The 19,772-nt window shown below is 36.5% G+C and overlaps 1 protein-coding gene across 1 annotated transcript in view; it reads left to right on the top strand.

Annotated features, from left to right (window-relative positions):
- The window catches only part of sema3c (sema domain, immunoglobulin domain (Ig), short basic domain, secreted, (semaphorin) 3C), a 53,378-nt gene that overhangs the window by 30,746 nt on the left and 2,860 nt on the right, over window positions 1-19,772 (top strand). Inside the window, exons 5-16 of the mRNA XM_067428074.1 lie at window positions 3,725-3,815; window positions 6,045-6,164; window positions 6,704-6,846; window positions 6,938-7,052; window positions 9,064-9,133; window positions 11,187-11,331; window positions 11,972-12,194; window positions 14,537-14,625; window positions 15,834-15,875; window positions 16,061-16,218; window positions 17,029-17,096; window positions 18,898-19,028. Of these exons, the coding sequence (XP_067284175.1) occupies window positions 3,725-3,815; window positions 6,045-6,164; window positions 6,704-6,846; window positions 6,938-7,052; window positions 9,064-9,133; window positions 11,187-11,331; window positions 11,972-12,194; window positions 14,537-14,625; window positions 15,834-15,875; window positions 16,061-16,218; window positions 17,029-17,096; window positions 18,898-19,028 (1,395 nt within the window). The remainder of the gene's footprint in view (window positions 1-3,724; window positions 3,816-6,044; window positions 6,165-6,703; window positions 6,847-6,937; window positions 7,053-9,063; window positions 9,134-11,186; window positions 11,332-11,971; window positions 12,195-14,536; window positions 14,626-15,833; window positions 15,876-16,060; window positions 16,219-17,028; window positions 17,097-18,897; window positions 19,029-19,772) is intronic.

Here is a 19,772-nt window from a genome sequence, read left to right as displayed (position 1 = left end):
ATGTAAAGGCGAAGTGAGTTGATACTAGTCAAAATAGCAAACAAGGAAAGGCGAGGTGAGATGAGTCGAGACTAGTCAAAACAAGAAAAGACTAGACAAGAGACGGAAAAGGTCTAAGTGAGATAAGAAGAGACTAGATGAAACAAGACAAGAGACCAGATGAGACTAAATAAGATGAGGTGAGATTAAGTATAGATGAAACGAGATAAGAGGTGGGAAAAGGTGAGGTGAGATGAAACAGGACAAGAGGCAAGAAAGGGTGAGGTCAGATGAGACTTGATGAAACAAGACAAGAGACAAGAAAAGGTGAGGTGATATGAGTATACCACACCGAAAAAAAAACAAAAGACAAGACAAGAGACGAGAAAAGATGAGGTGAGATGAGACTAGACGAAACAAGACAAGAGACGAGAAAGATGAGGTGAGATGAGATTAGATGAAACAAGAGACGAGAAGAGACAAAGTGAGATGAGACTAGATGAAACAATAGACGAGAAAAGATGAGGTGAGATGAGACTAGACGAAACAAGAGATGAGAAAAGATGAGGTGAGAACAGACTAGATGAAACAAGAGACGATAAAAGGCAAGGTGAGATGAGACTAGATGAAACAAGATAAGAAAGGGCGAGGTGAGATGAAACTAGACGAAACAAGATAAGACAAGAGACGAGAAAAGATGAGGTGAGATGAGACTAGACGAAACAAGACAAGACAAGAGACGAGAAAAGATGAGGTGAGATGAGACTAGATGAAACAAGATAAGAAAGGGCGAGGTGAGATGAAACTAGACGAAACAAGACAAGACAAGAGACGAGAAAAGATGAGGTGAGATGAGACTAGACGAAACAAGACAAGACAAGAGACGAGAAAAGATGAGGTGAGATGAGACTAGACGAAACAAGACAAGAGACGAGAAAAGATGAGGTGAGATGAGACTAGACGAAACAAGACAAGAGACGAGAAAAGATGAGGTGAGATGAAACTAGACGAAACAAGACAAGAGACGAGAAAAGATGAAGTGAGATGAGACTAGACGAAACAAGACAAGAGACGAGAAAAGATGAGGTGAGATGAGACTAGACGAAACAAGACAAGACAAGAGACGAGAAAAGATGAGGTGAGATGAGACTAGACGAAACAAGACAAGAGACGAGAAAAGATGAGGTGAGATGAGACTAGACGAAACAAGACAAGAGACGAGAAAAGATGAGGTGAGATGAGACTAGACGAAACAAGACAAGACAAGAGACGAGAAAAGATGAGGTGAGATGAGACTAGACGAAACAAGACAAGACAAGAGACGAGAAAAGATGAGGTGAGATGAGACTAGACGAAACAAGACAAGAGACGAGAAAAGATGAGGTGAGATGAGACTAGACGAAACAAGACAAGAGACGAGAAAAGATGAGGTGAGATGAAACTAGACGAAACAAGACAAGAGACGAGAAAAGATGAAGTGAGATGAGACTAGACGAAACAAGACAAGAGACGAGAAAAGATGAGGTGAGATGAGACTAGACGAAACAAGACAAGACAAGAGACGAGAAAAGATGAGGTGAGATGAGACTAGACGAAACAAGACAAGAGACGAGAAAAGATGAGGTGAGATGAGACTAGACGAAACAAGACAAGAGACGAGAAAAGATGAGGTGAGATGAAACTAGACGAAACAAGACAAGAGACGAGAAAAGATGAAGTGAGATGAGACTAGACGAAACAAGACAAGAGACGAGAAAAGATGAGGTGAGATGAGACTAGACGAAACAAGACAAGACAAGAGATGAGAAAAGATTAGGTGAGATGAGATTAGCCAATACAAGAAAAAACAAGAGACAAGACAAGAAAATACAAGGTGAGATGAGTTGAAGGTTAGAGAAGAGATGAGACTAGATTAAATTAAATGCGTAGTCGAGATAATAAAGATTAGATTAAAAGGAAAATAGAAAAAAGTGAAGAGACCAGCTGAGATGAGACAAGATTAAATTAAATGAGAAGAGACAATAATGAGATAAAAAAGAAGAAATAAAAACTGAAGAGACCAGATGCAGCAAGATGAGACGACATAAGAAAAAAAAAAGAGATAAGAGGTGACAAGAGACACCAATGAGAAGAGATGGGAACACATAGGTTAAAATTAAAGAAGAAGAAATGAGAGGACATTTGAGATGAGATAGATAAGATGGTAAGATAAGATGATATAATAAAATAATAAGATATGAGGCAAATGAGGTTAAGAAATAACAAGTGAGTTGAGACAACTCAAAGTGAAACAAAAGACAAGAGATGAGATGAGAACCAGAGGGGGTGAGATGAGAGGTGACAAGCCATGACACGAGATGGGAATACAAAGTTAAGATAAAAGGAGAAACAATGAGACCAGATGAGAGGAGACCAGAATTAACAAAATGCGAAGAGAATACCAGAGGAGACGAGACAAGAATACTTAGAGAAGGAGAAAAAGAAAGTTGTAGGAAGGAGGCGTGAAAAGACCAGTTGAAGAGAAGAGAAAAAAATGAAGAGAAAAGACAAGGCGAGACCAGATAAGATTACAGGCAGTTCTGCTAGCCATCTGAGTCCAGCAGTTTGTTTTCTATCATTCTTTTTTTTTGTTTGAAAAGCATTTTGCTCTCTCAACCCTCCACCCGTGTCCATCTCTCATGGCTGCACACCAGCTGGACTATTACAGGAGCAGAAAACTCTAGAATATGGTGACCTGTAACCTTTAAAAGTGTGCAGTGTAGCTTTAACAATGACAGGGCCACCCCGGAGTCACCATGTGACTTGTTTCTTAGTCGCGTGTGATGTAAAGAGGAAATACATTAGTTACTGAGCACACGCGTTCTCGTGATAAATTAGAAACTCTACCACCAGTGGCTGTATGTCCTGACGGAAGCTCTCTACGTCTCTGGTTTCTCTCACTTCACGTGACTGGCCAACATTATGACACCAAATGAGGGGATAGATTGGCCTGACAGTCGGAAACCTGGAAGCATCTGGGCAAGTCTGTCCAACCAATCAGAAGAAAGGCAGCTCTCCAAAACCACTGCACAAATGCGTGCTAGGAAATTACTTGGAAATCTTTTTATATAGATTGGCTGTGAAACATTTCAGATCAAATTGAAAGTTGATAATAGATTTGATGAGGGGAAATGGGATAAAATGATAACCAAAGCATATGTCAGAGTCATTTATATTTATGGAGAATATGATTTGATGATCAGCCAAAAGTCTGGTCAAATTTGCAGCTTATTCTGGGCAAGAAGCGGTCACTCAGACAGGGAAAAAAGGCATATAACGGTCCAACCACTGCTTTATTTTAACGTTTATTAGGGCTGGGTAAAAAAAAAAAAAAAAAATCTAATTTTGAAGAACCGTTTTCGATTCTAAAATCCCAAGAATCAATCTTTCAGACTATGCTGTTTTCAGTTAATAAATGAACAGAACTTTGCATCATGCCTCCCATCTAAAAATGGTTTCCTTCATAGTTTACAGCATTAGTTAAGAGATATTTTAATCTTGTAGACCCCAATTAATCGATATCGAATCGAATCCCAACCTTGTGAATTGAAATCAAACTGAATCATGACTCATTATTTGTGCCAATGCCCTACTCTAATGTTTATACATGAAGCTTCAGCAGGTTTATTTGAAATATTTCTGATACCACAATAACATTGTGATTGTGAAATGCAAGATTTTTGTGTGTTTTTGGTGTTATTGGCAGGAGCAAGTGTTTCAAATCTCTTCCCGAGCAGAATCAGGGAAAGGGAGGTGCTCCTTCAACCCACAAGTCAACACCGTCTCGGTCATGCTCAGTGAGTGCTGGCGTCTTTTGTGTCTTTATCCATGGGTGCCATTTTGTCTTGCACACTTCATAAAACACATTTTCTCTATGATCTCTTTGTTCGTGACCCCATAGTGTCACCAAACACCCACATTTTGTGGGTGTCTGCTCCCCTTCCGATGTGAACACTTTGGGTCGCTCAGTGCCGCCACCTTAATCCTTTGATATGTAATTGGCTAGTTGGTGTAGGGTTGCTGTTGATACAGCTATTAGGCTACATTACACACACACACACACACACACACACACCAGAGGGCAACATAAACAGTGTTATTTTAGTATATCTCATTGAGATACTATATTTTTTATTAATATTTTTATCTTTACATTTTATATGTCAGTTTTCATTACATGTCTACATTAGGGGTGTGACTTGTGATCCTGTGCCAAAACAGCTCGCAATATTAAAATATGACTTTGTCGAAGTGAAAAGCTGTCTCACGATATCAGCATAACACAGTTGAGTTTGTGGCCAAACCTTTTACAGTGCTTGCATTTTATTGTTCTGTCTTTTAATGCATATGATAAATCATACTCAAAAAGCAGAACTGATGTGACATTCATCACAAGATAACATTTTAAAAGTACCTGCATTCCCTAGTGAAAAATACATACAGTATGTGCTGATGTCCAACTAAAGATATACTTAAGTATATTTGATAGTGCTAAAATGGAACTACTGCAACCTTGGGCACACATTAAATATCTTGCAGTTACTGTAAAGAATGATATTATACAGAGATCATACTATCCTTACTTATGATAGTGATATTAAAACAATATGTGCAATAAAGAAGTACTCCAAATAAAGTTTAATTATAATATTTATATCAGGAAGTCTCAAGCGACGTGTCCTTATTCGTACTATACTAATGTCTTTTAAATACATTTTGGTATAGGTTTTTTCCACTAAGTTTGTTTTGCATTTTGTGTTTTACAGTCGAGTAAAATACTATTTTTCCAGTCATATATTTCGTCATTGAAGATTTTTTTTTTTTACAAATAGTGTTAAAATATCATCTCATATCTTTCCTGTGAGCACAATATTGTATATTGTCTTATGAGCTAAGTGTATAGTCACACCTCTACATAATATTTATTCATTTTATTTACATTTTTGTTAGTACATCAAGTTAAACATACATCAAGTTTTATGGATTTAACTACAATAATTAATTGTTATAATTAACTATAATAACCCCGAAACAAACATGCACTCATCTGTCCGTTTACATCTCATGAGAACTGTTTACACGTGCCACACATATTCTCCTAGAGAAATCACACGCACGCCTAAATATAATATGCTAAAGTTTTAAGTGGTTATTCCATTAAGTTGAACAGTTCCTAATGGTCTAGACGGCATCAAAGACTGACGGTCCTTGACGTGACAGCCTACAGCTTTCTCTGTCTGACGTCTGTCTGCAAATTTCCATCATACACTTTCCCCCTAGTCGTACATGTCGAGTGATGAAGTGATAGAGTAGCGGATTGATGAAAGGAAGGAGAGCTTTGGGGAATGGAGATTTGAGCAGGTCATTAGTAGAGCACACCGCAGAAAAAATTTACAGCCACGATAAATCCATATGTCTAATATTCAACAAAGATCTGTTCAGCCAGTAGCAGAAACTATGCAGTAGGTTTACAAAATAAATGTGTTTTAAACAGGGTTGTCAAAGTTTTAATGCATATGCATTAAAACATTAACTTTGACAACCCTGTTTAAAACACATTTATATATAAATTAACACACTGAAATGAGTGCATGTTTGTTTCAGGGTTATCATCACAGTTTATAACAATAACAATTATTTAATACAACATTATAACAATTAATTATTGTAGTTAAATCCGTAAAACTTGATGTTAGTTTACCTTGATTTCCTAATAGCAGGGATTTATAGAAATGTCAACACGAAAACATCTTTAAACATGTAACATTAAGTCCATGAAATGCGGGAAAAGTTTTATTATAGAATGATTCATTTGTTGTTAATTTGTTGAAGTATCATTAACATCAACAAAAAAAAATGTCTTAAGAGGAACTTAATGTATAAAAATGGAAAGGACAAGGACACTATTCATTTGAGAAGATATAGAATCCCAAAATCTTAAACTACTACGCAAAATTTTTGTCAACTTAACAAGAAAAATCGGTATAAAGCAAATGTGACAGATTTGTGTTTGTGTCTGTGGTTAGATCAGGAGCTGTTCTCTGGCATGTACATCGACTTCATGGGGACAGACGCGGCCATTTTTAGGAGCCTGACCACAAGGAATGCAGTGAGGACGGACCAACATAACTCCAAATGGCTAAGCGGTATACAAACCCTACACGTTATTTCATTCATCTCCATTATTATGACTGTTCTGTCAGGAAACTGTTCATAAAATTTGATTGAAACCACAAATAATTATTTATGTGTAGCATTAAGTTACATGTTCACGTTCCATGCCATTTCGGTAAAATAATACACAAACCACACAGTAAAAAGATCTTGCCCACATCAAAGGAAATGGCTGGAGACAGGACAAAAGAAAGTATTTTTTACAATGATTCCACCTGGAAAGTGAAAACATTGTACATGCATAATGGTTTTCTCAAGGGGTCACATTATCTTTTGTGTGATGTAATCCAAATATACACTATGAAGTGGATATTTTGGTCAGGATGTGTGAGATATCTCAGTTCGCCAACAGCTATATTCTATTTCACATAAACTCGGGCATTAGCACCATTCAGAGTTGTTTGATTCTGTAGGAGGGAAATGAGACAGTACAATCTTTTCATTTCTCTTGTGTGGTTCATGTAGAGCAAATTGAGTGTTTAAGCTGAAGTTATTCTTTTATTTTGACTAGAGCCAGTGTTCATTGACGCACACTTCATTCCTGACGGCTCAGACCCAAACGATGCCAAACTCTACTTTTTCCTGCGTGAGAGACTGACAGACAGTAGTGGAAACACTAAGAACATCCACACTATGGTGGCTCGAGTGTGCCCTGTAAGTCTCTGTGTGTTTGTATCATTAACTCTATAATATATACATGTATTAATATAATGAATTTTATTTCATTGTTGTAAATTCTACTTAGAATGACACTGGTGGTCAACGAAGTCTGGTAAACAAGTGGACCACGTTTCTGAAGGCTCGGATGGTATGTTCGGTTCTAGAAGAAGACGGTACCGAGACCCACTTTGATGAGCTTGGTGAGAGCACGCACACACAGGATTTTCATGTTTTATGTGGAGTTTCCAAAGTAACACAATCATTTATACTGTAAAAACTGTATATTCTATTCCCCTAAGCTAACCCTAACCCTAAACTCAACTCTCACAGAAAACTTTCTGCATATTTACATTTACAAAAAAAACCTTCACTTAATATTATTTAAAAGCTGTTTTCCTTATGGGGATCAAAAAAAGTCCTGGTATTGCTATTTGTGTGGGAAAATTGTGTCCCCACAACATATGTGTGGTGTGACAGGCAGCGGGGCGAGGGACCGCGAGAGCGGGCCGGTGATTAATGTTCACGAGTGCCAGCTGCGTGGCACACCGGTCTCGTCTCGCGGCCATGTGACAGGAGCATATAAGGAGGAGCAAGGGCTGCGGAAGAGGAGAGAGGACCAGGCCTGGATTTTCTCTCGACTTCCGCAGCACTTGCTCCTCCTTATATGGAGGAGCATCTCGCGGTCCCTCGCCCCGCTGCCTGTCACACCACAATATGAAATACCTGAACCACACACACACACACACACACACACACACACACACACACACACACACACACACACACACACGCACACACAAACATTTTTTTTTTTTTTACAGTAGTGCAGTTTTTTGTTATTTTTTTGTCATTAAAAATATAGACTATAAAAATATATCAAATAAACTGGCATGTTTTGACCATTTTTACCATATGACTATTGCTCTTTTATCTACAATATATCACTAGAGTCCCCAGCTGTTGGTTTAAGAGTTACAAAACCTTTACAAAAAGAACAAAAATATTACTAGCTAGCTTAAAGGGTTAGTTCACCAAAATGAAATTGATGTCATTAATGACTCACCCTAATGTGGTTTCACACCCGTAAGACCTCCGTTCATCTTCAGAACACAGTTTAAGATATTTTATATTTAGTCCGACAGCATATCTAAGTGCAGGCACACTATACTGTCCATGTCCAGAAAGGGAATAAAAAGATCCTCAAAGTAGTCCATATGTGACATCAGTTAGTTTATTAGAATCTCTTGAAGCATCGAAAATACATTTTGGTCCAAAATTCAATCAGTGAATGTTTATTTTTTTATACTTTATTTGAATTTTATACTTTATTCAGCATTGTCTTCTCTTCCGCGTTTGTTTTCAAACCTCAAATAAAGATTCAAAGGGTCATGAATCAGCGTATTGATTCATGATTCAGATCCCGTGTCAAACTGCCAAACTGCTGAATCACATGACATTGGCGATCCAAATCATTAATCAATATGCTGATTCATAACCATTTGAATCTTTATTTGAGGTTTTAAAACAAACGCGGAAAAGAAAACCATGCTGAATAAAGTCATAGTTTTTGCTAATTTTGGACCAAAATTTATTTTTGACGCTTCAAGAGATTCTAATTAACTAACTGATGTCACATATGGACTACTTTGATGATGTTTTTATTCCCTTTCTGGACTTGGACAGTATAGTGTGCATACACTTAGATACGCTGTCGGACTAAATATAATCGGACTTAAACTGTGTTCTGAAGATGAACGGAGGTCTTACGGGTGTGAAACGACATTAGGGTGAGTCATTAATGACATCAATTTCATTTTTGGGTGAACTAACCCTTTAAGCGTCGACTTTGATCATAGCCTTATCGTAACTGTATTTAACCCAAAGCATTCCTTTAAAAGCCTAACAAATTTCATATTCTAGTTAAACAGCTTCCTATAATTATTGGTCATTAGACATAAAACATGTCGTTTGTCAGTATTACCATTCAACAATGGCCCTAGGTCATTTGTAAAGCTTTTCACCTCATTAAAGTCCTATTACGATCATAAAACACTCAGCGCAAATAGTTTACACTGGATGTTTAAAGCCCATGATGGATTTACACTTTCACCTGTTTTTTTTTCTTTCTTGTTAGGCCACACTAGAACCGCGTAACAATGTTGTGGGACAGATGTTCAGCCATTGAGTGAGTGCTTGTCTCTTTCCTTGCAGAAAATGTGTTTTTATTGGAGACGGACCACCCAAAGGGCCTCCTCATCTTTGGAGTCTTCACCTCTACAAGGTAAAGCCAATAGCAATATTGAGCTTGCCACTAATATGTGTATATATGCGTGTGCATGTTTTTATGTGTGTATTTGCCAAATATAGGTCAGGCGGGGTTGGAGCTGAGGGGATGACAGGGTTTCTGGGAACATGTGATCACACCAAAGGGTTGTGATGGGAAGAAAAGGTCACTTCTTTACAAACATAAATCTAATGTTAGTTCAGGGGGTCATCCAATGGACTTTTTTTTTTACTGTGATGAATTTAACATTATGATGAGGAGGTCTCGCTGAATGATTTAAATTGGACTGTCACACAGAGAGCAGGAGAGACAAGTGTGATGTCACTCAGCCACTTTAACTGTGTCTGTTAGCGTTTTCTGTAAATGAGTGTAACCTCTTAGAAAAGATACAGAATGCTTGGAAGTTCTTAATCTTATGTATGCAAATAAAAAGACATAAATGAGACAACTGTTGACAAATTTCGAATATAGCTAGCTACCAGGGTCAGACATCAAGCTAAAATGGTCCAGAATTTCTCCTCTTTTATAATTTATTACTAAATGTAATTATTAGGTTTATATGATAATGAATAAATTAATCAATAAATGAAATCAATATTTTAAGTTCATAAAAATGTTATTTTACATTTTTCCTATAAACTATATTCTATTCAATTTAATGTAAATGAATAGTATAAAATAGAATATAATTGAGTTTATAAATATATTCTTATACATATATTTTATTCCTTCTACATTCCATGTTTGTTTATATTTGTATATGGTCAATAAATGTATATATATTCTATTTTATATTTGTATATTATATAGGCCATTTTAATCGATTTATTACATTTAATTACATAAATATTTAATTATAAATGAGTAAATATATATTTTTAATATAGTAAATAATATCATTTATATTTCACTATATTGGAATTTTTCACTATATTCTACTATTTGTAAATGTATACATTCTAAATACTATATTTCACTGAATTGGCTCTATCACCCTCTCTCCTCTCCACCTATCGCTGGTGTGTGGTGAGCGCACTGGCGCCGTTGTACTGTGGCTGCTGTCGCATCATCCAAGTGGATGCTGCACACTGGCGGTGGTTGAGGAGAGACCCCTGACATGAGTGTGAAGCGCTTTGGTTGTACAGTAGTACATATGAAAGCACTTTATAAATGTCACATTCATTCATTCATATTCTAGAATACACCATTCAAAATTTGGAAAAAAAAACAGACCGTCCTTTTTAAAGGTCAAAAGTGCCCATGGAAATCCTTTGCAGGGGGCAATTTAAAAAGAAGCCAAATCCAAGCATAACACGGGTCATTTCATATTTTATTACTGACAAATATGAGTACAGCACAGTTTGAGATACTGTTGCGATCTCTTCTGAAGATCTAGTAAAGAAAAAAATGAGATCACTGAGAACAACCCAAGAGGCCAATGGAGCAGAAGTATCCATTCTTTATCTCATAGTTTAGGAGAAAACAGTTCATTTCAGTTCAAAAATGAAATCTCATTTGTGATATTTCCTATGGGTAATTTCATTAAATTACAGTGGGTTTCTATGACTGTATGTTTACTTGTGTCAGCAGTGGCATGTGTGGACGTGAGCTGTGGTTGAATAAGGTGAGATTTCGGTCAAGGTTTTCGAATTGTGGCACAATCTCCAACCACGTTCAGCCGGTGTGGTTTTCCTAATGAGGCCAATCCAAACAGCAACAGCTTCTTTGTCCATGCCCTGCTGTTATTTATCGTTATATGTCGCCTCTTTCCCTCGTTTTGCGATCAAACAAAGAAACTCTTTGTCTTGCTATCTGATCAAAATCTACGATGTCCAGCCAAACCACACTTCATCCCAGAGTATAATCAAAGCGGTGTCCCCTTTCCTCTATGTGGCATTTTTCTCTCTCAGTGGACTAAGTCTCCAGTATAACCATGCATGTTACATCATCCCTTCCATCCAAACGGTCAGGAAGGATGTGCTAGAATGTCTTTTACTGTCTGACTTCCTTCCATGTTAAACATGTGTGTGTTTTGTGTTATTCCTTCCAGTTCTGTGTTCAGAGGTTCTGCTGTCTGTGTTTACAACATGGCCGACATCCTGACGGTCTTCAACGGACCGTTTGCGCACAAGGAAGGGCCCAACTTCCAGTGGGTGGCTTTCCAGGGCCGGATCCCTTACCCACGACCGGGAACTGTGAGTCACACACATTAATGCCCTGCCTTGGTACAGTCACTCTGTTTACAACACCAACAAACAGAGTAAATATTTGCTGTTTACACAGTTTAGCTAAAAAGGAAAATAATTATGAGTGAGCAATATTAATAATTAACATGTTTAGTTTAGCATATACATTCAATTCTGTATAAACTTAATTTATAGGATTATATTTAAAGATAATTTGTAAGTAGTGAGAAATTTAAACAATATTGTGCTGACATCCTATAGAATAATGTTTTAATAATACTAGATATATATAGTTATATATTTTAAGGTCATTTTATTTTTATAAATAAGAAATTATTTATAGTTTTATTTTAATAACACAATAATTTATTAGTTTTTGTTATTATTGTTGTTTTGTTAGTATTAAGCTTTTTGTAATGTATGTGTCCAGTATGATTTTAAAAGAACACAAAGGTTTTTACCCCCCACTTAACACCTTAAATGAATAGTACTTTGGAATTTTAATTTAGGGGGTAATTTTATAACATTACGTGATGTAGATGATGACTCACTAAAATTAGTTTGAGTCTAGTTGATTAAAGTGACAAAGCCTCACTGAATAAACCAGCATGATAATCTAATTTCCTTATTTTTCTCCTTTTCCTGTCAGTGTCCTGGTGGCGCATTTACCCCTCACATCCAGAGTACTAAAGAGTTTCCAGATGACGTGGTGACGTTCGTGAGGAATCACCCGGTCATGTTTAACCCCATTTATCCGGTCGGCAGGAAACCTCTGGTGGTGCGAACGCATGCTGATTACAAATACACCTCTATAGCTGTGGACCAGGTCACCGCTGCAGACGGACACTACCAGGTTCTATTCCTGGGCACAGGTAAATCCCCACAGGAAAAATAAATGACCATACTAGAACATCAACCGACGAATTACGACCACGATAAAAATATATACACAATATATACAGCTACCTCATGTCATCATCTGTTTATGGAAGGAGCTAGCCTGGCACACTTAACTTTGCTTGGCTGCTTGTTGACCTTGTCAACAGACGAAATCGCTTTTTCCATCTAAAAATGACAAAGGCAGAAAAGTTACCGACATAACGTTTTACTGGAAGTGATCACTAAGTGGTCACTTAATTTACTATACTTAAACAATGTTCCTTAACATACAGTTTACATTATACAATACCATACCAGGAGTAGGGGTAAACCTACACTGGTCTCACGGTTTTATCACGACAATTATCATGTCATTGATTCGGTTCAATTCGATATCACAATGCATTGGCGGTTCACTTGTATCCTCATGTATACAATTTTGTCGGTCAGTTATATGAACCGAACCTTTAATTTCACCTGCTTAAAGAAAACAACACGCTTCTTGAATGTATCAAACAAAACTCAAGTCTGGGCACAGAACAAATACACAAAACACTAAAAGCCACTTCAGGAGGTGGTCTGGGCCGTATTACAGTCAAAACTTAAATCTAAATGCATCTGGTTGTTGAAACCACATATGTTAATTTTACTCATCCCAAATATGCTGGAAAAATAAACGTGTGAGAGCATGTTATAGGCTATGTCATGTTATAGCCAGATATGACAGCGCTACTGCGGCGCACATCGCCACAGACGAGTATTTCTTTATCAAGCCAACGTACAAACTACCTCAAATGAAACCGAAAGTATATGTTGCGGAAATTTATGATTGTGAAATTAGCTGTTGATTAATAAAATGCAGCTCATATCTTTTGTTTTGACGTGACGTGAACTCCATTAAATCTAGTGCGGGAATTGAAAATTGGATTTATATCAGTTTTGTAGAGACACGTGCCCAAGTGTAAATGAAATCGTTTTGATAAATCATATCTTTGATTTACACACAGTGTAAATCAACTCTGTGTACATTTGTGGCTTACCGGATTGTTCATAAAAGCCAAAAGGTGCCCTGATGTCAGCCTTTAAAGTAGTTGGAGCATTTTACATTTTAAACCTGGCTTGCAACAGTCATCATCCTATTCTCCTTATATCTTCCCAAAAATGTCTATACTTTAAATATAAAGCAGTTGCTCTCAATCAGGGAGCCAGGACCCACTAAAGGGCCTCAGCAAACTTTCTAGGGGGTTTGGTTTTTCTATTAACTATTGTTTCCATTTACTTCCAGATTCTGTTTATAAAAAATAAAGATTAAATAAAAATAAGTTAAAAATAAATATTCATTGCCATTCCACTTCACACAGAACTCCACTGATCACACATTGTTTAGGTAGTGTACCACTGACCACCACCAGGGGGCAACACATCTACACAAACCTTATAATCTAATCATTTTAACACAAGCATATTATTATTTATCTATTCATAATCATTTAAATGGAGGATATTAAGAGTCCTGCTGTGTCACAGGACCTATACATAATATTAACTTTTGAGATGGGAATGCAATAATGAAAGAGCGAGTATGAGAGTGTGTGCTTAAATGAGAACAGAATCACAGACACGACAGCAGACAGGCTCTGCGGTTACTAGGGAACGGGGATAGGGACATTTGGAGAGAATTCAAAATCACAGCTGTTTGTATTTGCCTATCAAATAGCCTGATGGAAAGCCAGGAGCATTTCGTGGAGCGGCCTGGCTGCTCCTTGGCAGGGTTTTGTCTTGAAATGTTGGCCATTTAAAATGGGAATTTCCAGAGTTTGAGCTAAATTCCCCATTGACCCTCTCCCGAACGTCTGCAGCGAAATATGCACACCTACCATGACCTCACAGAATGAATGAGCTTGACTTTTAATGGTTGTTAGCAGCAAACTTATCATTTAAAACATTTCCACAGCTGAAGATTTCCAATAAATAATTTCCACCAGACAGATGGCAGAAACCCTTTACATCAAAGAAGGGCCACAGGCCAAATCTAGGGAGAAGAGAGTGGGCTCTTTTGACTTGAACAAGAAAGAAATCACATAGCAACCACCCAGAACACCTTGGCAACCACTCACCTTTTCTTCTGAAGTCTAGACTTCAGATGTGTTTCTCAGAACAGATGCTCAACAATGTCAAAAACAACAACAAGGATACACACACAAGCGTTCAAAAGAGAAAATCTGTGAACAATGGAAAGTTCATACACAGTTCAAACCCAGACTAAATTACTGAGGCTGTTTTTGCTTTCCCAACTGTCCGGTACTCTTCTGATGTTCTGATATTCCGTTCACAGATAAAGGCACGGTACAGAAGGTTGTGGTTCTGCCGTCAAACGGCTCTCTGGATGAGGATCTAATCCTGGAGGAGCTGGAAGTGTTTAAGGTCTGAGTTCTCGCCACACATCACACATCAAAGTATCTAGAGGGCAGACTGCATGAGCAGAGCTGGCAGTGCCACAAAGCGTTTATTAGAACTCAATGTTGTTCTGAGGGAAGGCAGATTTTTTAATGGGAAAAGAGGCTAGGCTTGAGGTGAGGAAAAGGTTACATTGTGAGGTTTCTTATGATCTGCTTTGAGTGGCTTGAAATTGTCAAACTGGGCATTTAGATCATTTATTTATGGACAAAGAAAGGCCAAACACGTAGCTCAGTGGACTGTTTAATTTGGCATCTCAACACGCGCTCGCAAATTTGCACCTTCACATACAAACTCAACACTGTGATGATCATTATTGGAATCATGAAGAATAGACCAAGGATGTCCAATTTAATGATAAGCAAATAATTTTTTTTTAAAAGACTAGTTTAAAACACATATGACCAGTTCTTAGAGTTGTCATATATATGTGATGGAACGGAAGTAGGGACGGATATTTTCTTCCATATTGTGACATACAGTATCTGAGTAAAATGATTATTGAAAAGAAGGGGGAAAAAAACTCATTGTAGGTTGAATGGAGGCAGATCTGAATACTAATTTGCAATTGATTGCAAGAAAAGGGCGGCGTTAAAGCAGACTAGGAGGAGACTAGGCATAGGTCACTGGAAAAATTCTAATTAATTTCACGAGAAGATCACATTATGATATTAAAAAAGAAAAATTCTCAATAAATAAAACATGCATGGATGAATCGTTGATATTAAGATCAATAAGAAATTGTTATTTTCTATTTCATGCTGTCTTTAATCTTTATTACTCAACAATTGGCAAAAGGTGTAACTATCAAGTAAAAAAAAGTGATTACACAATTTTTGCTAAAAAGCATAGTTTTTCTCAAAAGTTAATATGTACTTTTCAAGGTATTTTTTTTTTTTTTTGATTAATGAATACCATGAACAACAAAGTAGGCTTCTCTATGTTAGTTGCACCACATTGACAGAAATATTTTTGTAAACACACACACACGCACGCACGCCCACACACGCACGCACGCATGCCCACACACACACACACACACACACACACACACACACACACACACACACACACACACACACACACCCACACACACTTATTATCTATATATACTATTATTTAATAAAAGAAAATCCTGAGAAAAAAAAAAACACTGTTCCTCTTCTAATTTTCAGAAGCAGTCTCCCATCACCAACCTAAGAATCTCTTCTAAAAAGGTAACTACATTGAGTAGCTCTTTTATCTAGCTGCATTTTCTGACTAAGCGCTACATATAGTAAGTGGAGGAGGCAATAAATTGTGGAGGGGGAAATAGTTGCTTTAATTCTGGGTAATTATCTTGTCACCAGTCCTGTGGGTTAAATGAACAGCTTTTGTGATATGTGGCTTGTTTGTGTTACAGCAACAGCTGTATGTTAGCTCTGAGCATGGAGTGTCCCAGGTGTCTTTGCACCGCTGTAACGCATACGGCTCTGCCTGTGCGGACTGCTGTTTAGCGCGGGACCCGTACTGCGCCTGGGATGGCCTCAGCTGTTCTCGATTCTACCCGACTGGCAAGAGGTACACACACATGCTCTCTACCACACACACAAACACTCAGGGTGGCATAAATTGCAGCAGAAGTGGGGCAGAAATAAAGGATGAGGACAGCTTTGGTTGTAATGCAGAGACACACAGTCTGGGCCGAAAATTATCTGTGGGATTTGAACAAAACCATAACCCTACATTTTAAAATGTATTTAGACACTATTATATTTTAAAGTGTTCTGGCTTAAAATATTCCCCTGACAGTTTAAAAAAGCCTGAGACATATCAACAAGATATTGCTAGTAGAGAGATTTGAAGATGGGATTTTTTGACTGTAAATGACCAACTTGTCCGAACACTCTGCCAACTGTGTGGCAAACCATCTAATCTTTGGCATTCAGACCACACACACATGCTGCCGGTCAATCAAACAGAACAGCCCACATAATGCATATTCATGCGTATTTACATTGTGGATTGTTTCAGAATGGGACATGTTAAAATCTAATCTGATACTTTAGCAAAACAGTTTCTCTTGAAGTCAGATGTGTTGAGTTGGGAAAATATTGATGGAAGGAACAGCCATCAAAACATCCTTCCCAAAGTGATGAAGTAGAAAAGACAGACATTTCACTTCACTGCACTTTTGACAGCTAAATCAAGTTAATTGTGATAAATTAAGCTAAAATTTGGCTTTCATGACAAGGAGTGTGTTTTGAAAAATTAACAGTGTGCAAACATTCAGACAGGGATGTTGATAAAAAGTGAGAGAATATAAGAGTGAAAGGACAGAATGCATATATGAAAATATGTTGGATTAATCCTGTGTAAATGTTTTTCCAGGAGAAGCAGAAGGCAGGATATTATGCACGGGAATCCACTGACTCAGTGCAGAGGGTTCAATCTGAAAGGTAATAACTACCTGCATGTCAACACACGGGCTAAACAAATAATGTCACAAAGTTATGTGCTGAGATGAGAATTTAAATTTTAATAAGTAAGCAGTTTTGTGACTTTAAAAAACCTGTTTCCATTTATTTATTTAGTCACTTTAGTTTAGGGTCCAATTCTCACTATGACTTTTACCTCCATAAACTCCTAATTACTGCTTATTAATAGTAAGAAAGGTAGCCTAGTTGTTAAATTTAAGTATGGGGTATAGGATTAAGGGATGCAGAATATGGTCACACAGAATAAGGCATTAATTTGTGCTTTATAAGTACTAATAAACAGCCAATATCATAGTAATATGCATGTTAATAAGCAACTAGTTAATAGTAAGAGAGCTATGCTTCCATCCAAAGTTCAAAACTTTATTATCGCATAAGACGTCTGCGAATAAAATGTGTTCAAGAGAACAAAATCATCACTTGTAATAAAAACAGATAGAGAGTTCGGCTGCCTGGTGTTTGTGAACGCGATCGTGTGAGACGCTTCTGGAATTTTGTTATATAATTGCAATTTTATTTCTTTATATTTAATATCTTTATATCTCCATATTTTAAAATTGTGACTTTCTGAGAGTTACTTCTTTTTTTCTTAAACTTCATTTGGTTAAACTTGTAAATACTAATTGAAAACTCATGAAACGTTAATGGAAACCCCAACCTAAGCTGGCAGCAGCTTCAATAGTGTGCTGGTCACATTAGCAGAAATTAGCTGGCAAAAAATTGTCTATTATATTATCTATTCTCAGTAGTGATTTAGTTAATCAATGCAGTGAATCTGTTTGTGGAAATGTTGACTCTAGCGCAAAACAACGTTAAAATTGTACTTCTAAACTAATGTATGTTCAGATTGGCTGTGATTGTGCCACATTTGTTTCTGTGCTGCATTTGTGCTTTCTGAATGTGAGGAAGAATAGCTTGTTGCTAGAAACTAAGTCACGTCTGGTTAGGACATATAATTAAACATTTTGCGAGAGCATCTAAGGGTGAATCAATCTAGTGACTAAGTATTTTGCTCATCAACACAACACGGCCACAAATGGATCCATTTTGGCGTTGTGAATGTTGCTATAGAAACTAATCATTTCGAACTGTTCAGAGTAAAATCTGCAAGTTGTCATCTTGTAATTATGCTAATGCCCATGTGAACGCAGCCAATGCTAATGCTAACATGCTCATGCAACAATCATTTTATGATGTGTCGACGTAGTTTTCCAATATACTAACTGATTTAATACATATACATGTACACACTATTTGTAATAAAATGCATACTTTCAGTTCAAATCCCATATTTCTATCCCTCTATACCACTCTCATATCAATCTTTCTCCCTCTGTTTGCTCATTCTCTCTCTCTCTCTCCTTGTGAAAGAACACCTGCTAATTTGAATACAATTGGCACAGATACTGTCAGCGATCCAGATGACTCATTTAACATTTGGATGCATCAGAATTATTTAATATCAGTCTTAACAAAGAGTGAAAGCTTTATCCCAGCTGTATGCACAAAACAAAAGTAGCATAATGTCAAAACAGATGTTGAATGTATGATTTCATTTGGCTGTGTACAGGGTCAATTATCCAATTGTACAGACTGATCTGACCCACTACTCTTTAGATTTTACTGCATACTCAGTGAACTCGTACCCTATCGAGTTCTGCAGATGTTAGCGTGTCAGCTGAATTACAGCAGTACAATTGCAATTAGTATATTCACTAAGTGTGTGAAAACAGTCTGGCTAACACTTGACGTCTTATTTCAGCCTACAGGAATGCAGTGGAGATGACTCAGTATGGAGTCAAAAACAACACCACCTTCTTGGAGTGTCAGCCTAAATCTCCTCAGGCCTCTGTTAAATGGCTTATTCAGAGAGACAACGATCGCAGAAAAGAGGTCAGACAACCCTGTCCAACATTAAACACTGATCCTCAACAGGCGACATACAGTACACTGCTTCAGTGCTTTCAATCAAATATCATCATGTGTTTGTAATCATACAGCCCTCCTAAAATTTTAAAGCTTCCTCTGTGCTTGGAGCATAAGAAAATAAAGGACACACAGAGATGTTCAAAACTTATTTTTCTTACAAATACATCTGGCTTACAATAAAGAATGAAGAATAGAGACACAGAAACAAACTTAAAATAACATGACAATTGTAAAATAACATGACAACAAGAAATATGACAATTTGTAAACTTTCTAAAAGGGCTTTCTTCCCATTGGAAAATACAAACTGTATGTTTTGTACTTAATTTAGAATAATGAACTCACATATAATACATGTATTTTATATATATATATATATATATATATATATATATATATATATATATATATATATATATATATATATATATATATATATATATATATATAAAATGAACAAATTAAGATTATATTAAAATATTATATATATTCTAATATTTACATTTAATATAATTGTTTATATAAATATTATATAATTATTATGTAATATATAAAAACATTACATTATATAATTATAATACATTATTATTATTATTATTATTATTATTATTATATAATTTATTAAATTATTAACATGTATTATTAAATAAATTATTGCATAAAATAATTAAAACAATTATAATATTTTAATATAATATACATTTTTTT

This window comes from Pseudorasbora parva, chromosome 20 (assembly GCF_024679245.1).
Source record: "Pseudorasbora parva isolate DD20220531a chromosome 20, ASM2467924v1, whole genome shotgun sequence".
Lineage (NCBI taxonomy): Eukaryota > Metazoa > Chordata > Actinopteri > Cypriniformes > Gobionidae > Pseudorasbora > Pseudorasbora parva.
This window is presented reverse-complemented; position numbering and strand designations above follow the sequence as displayed.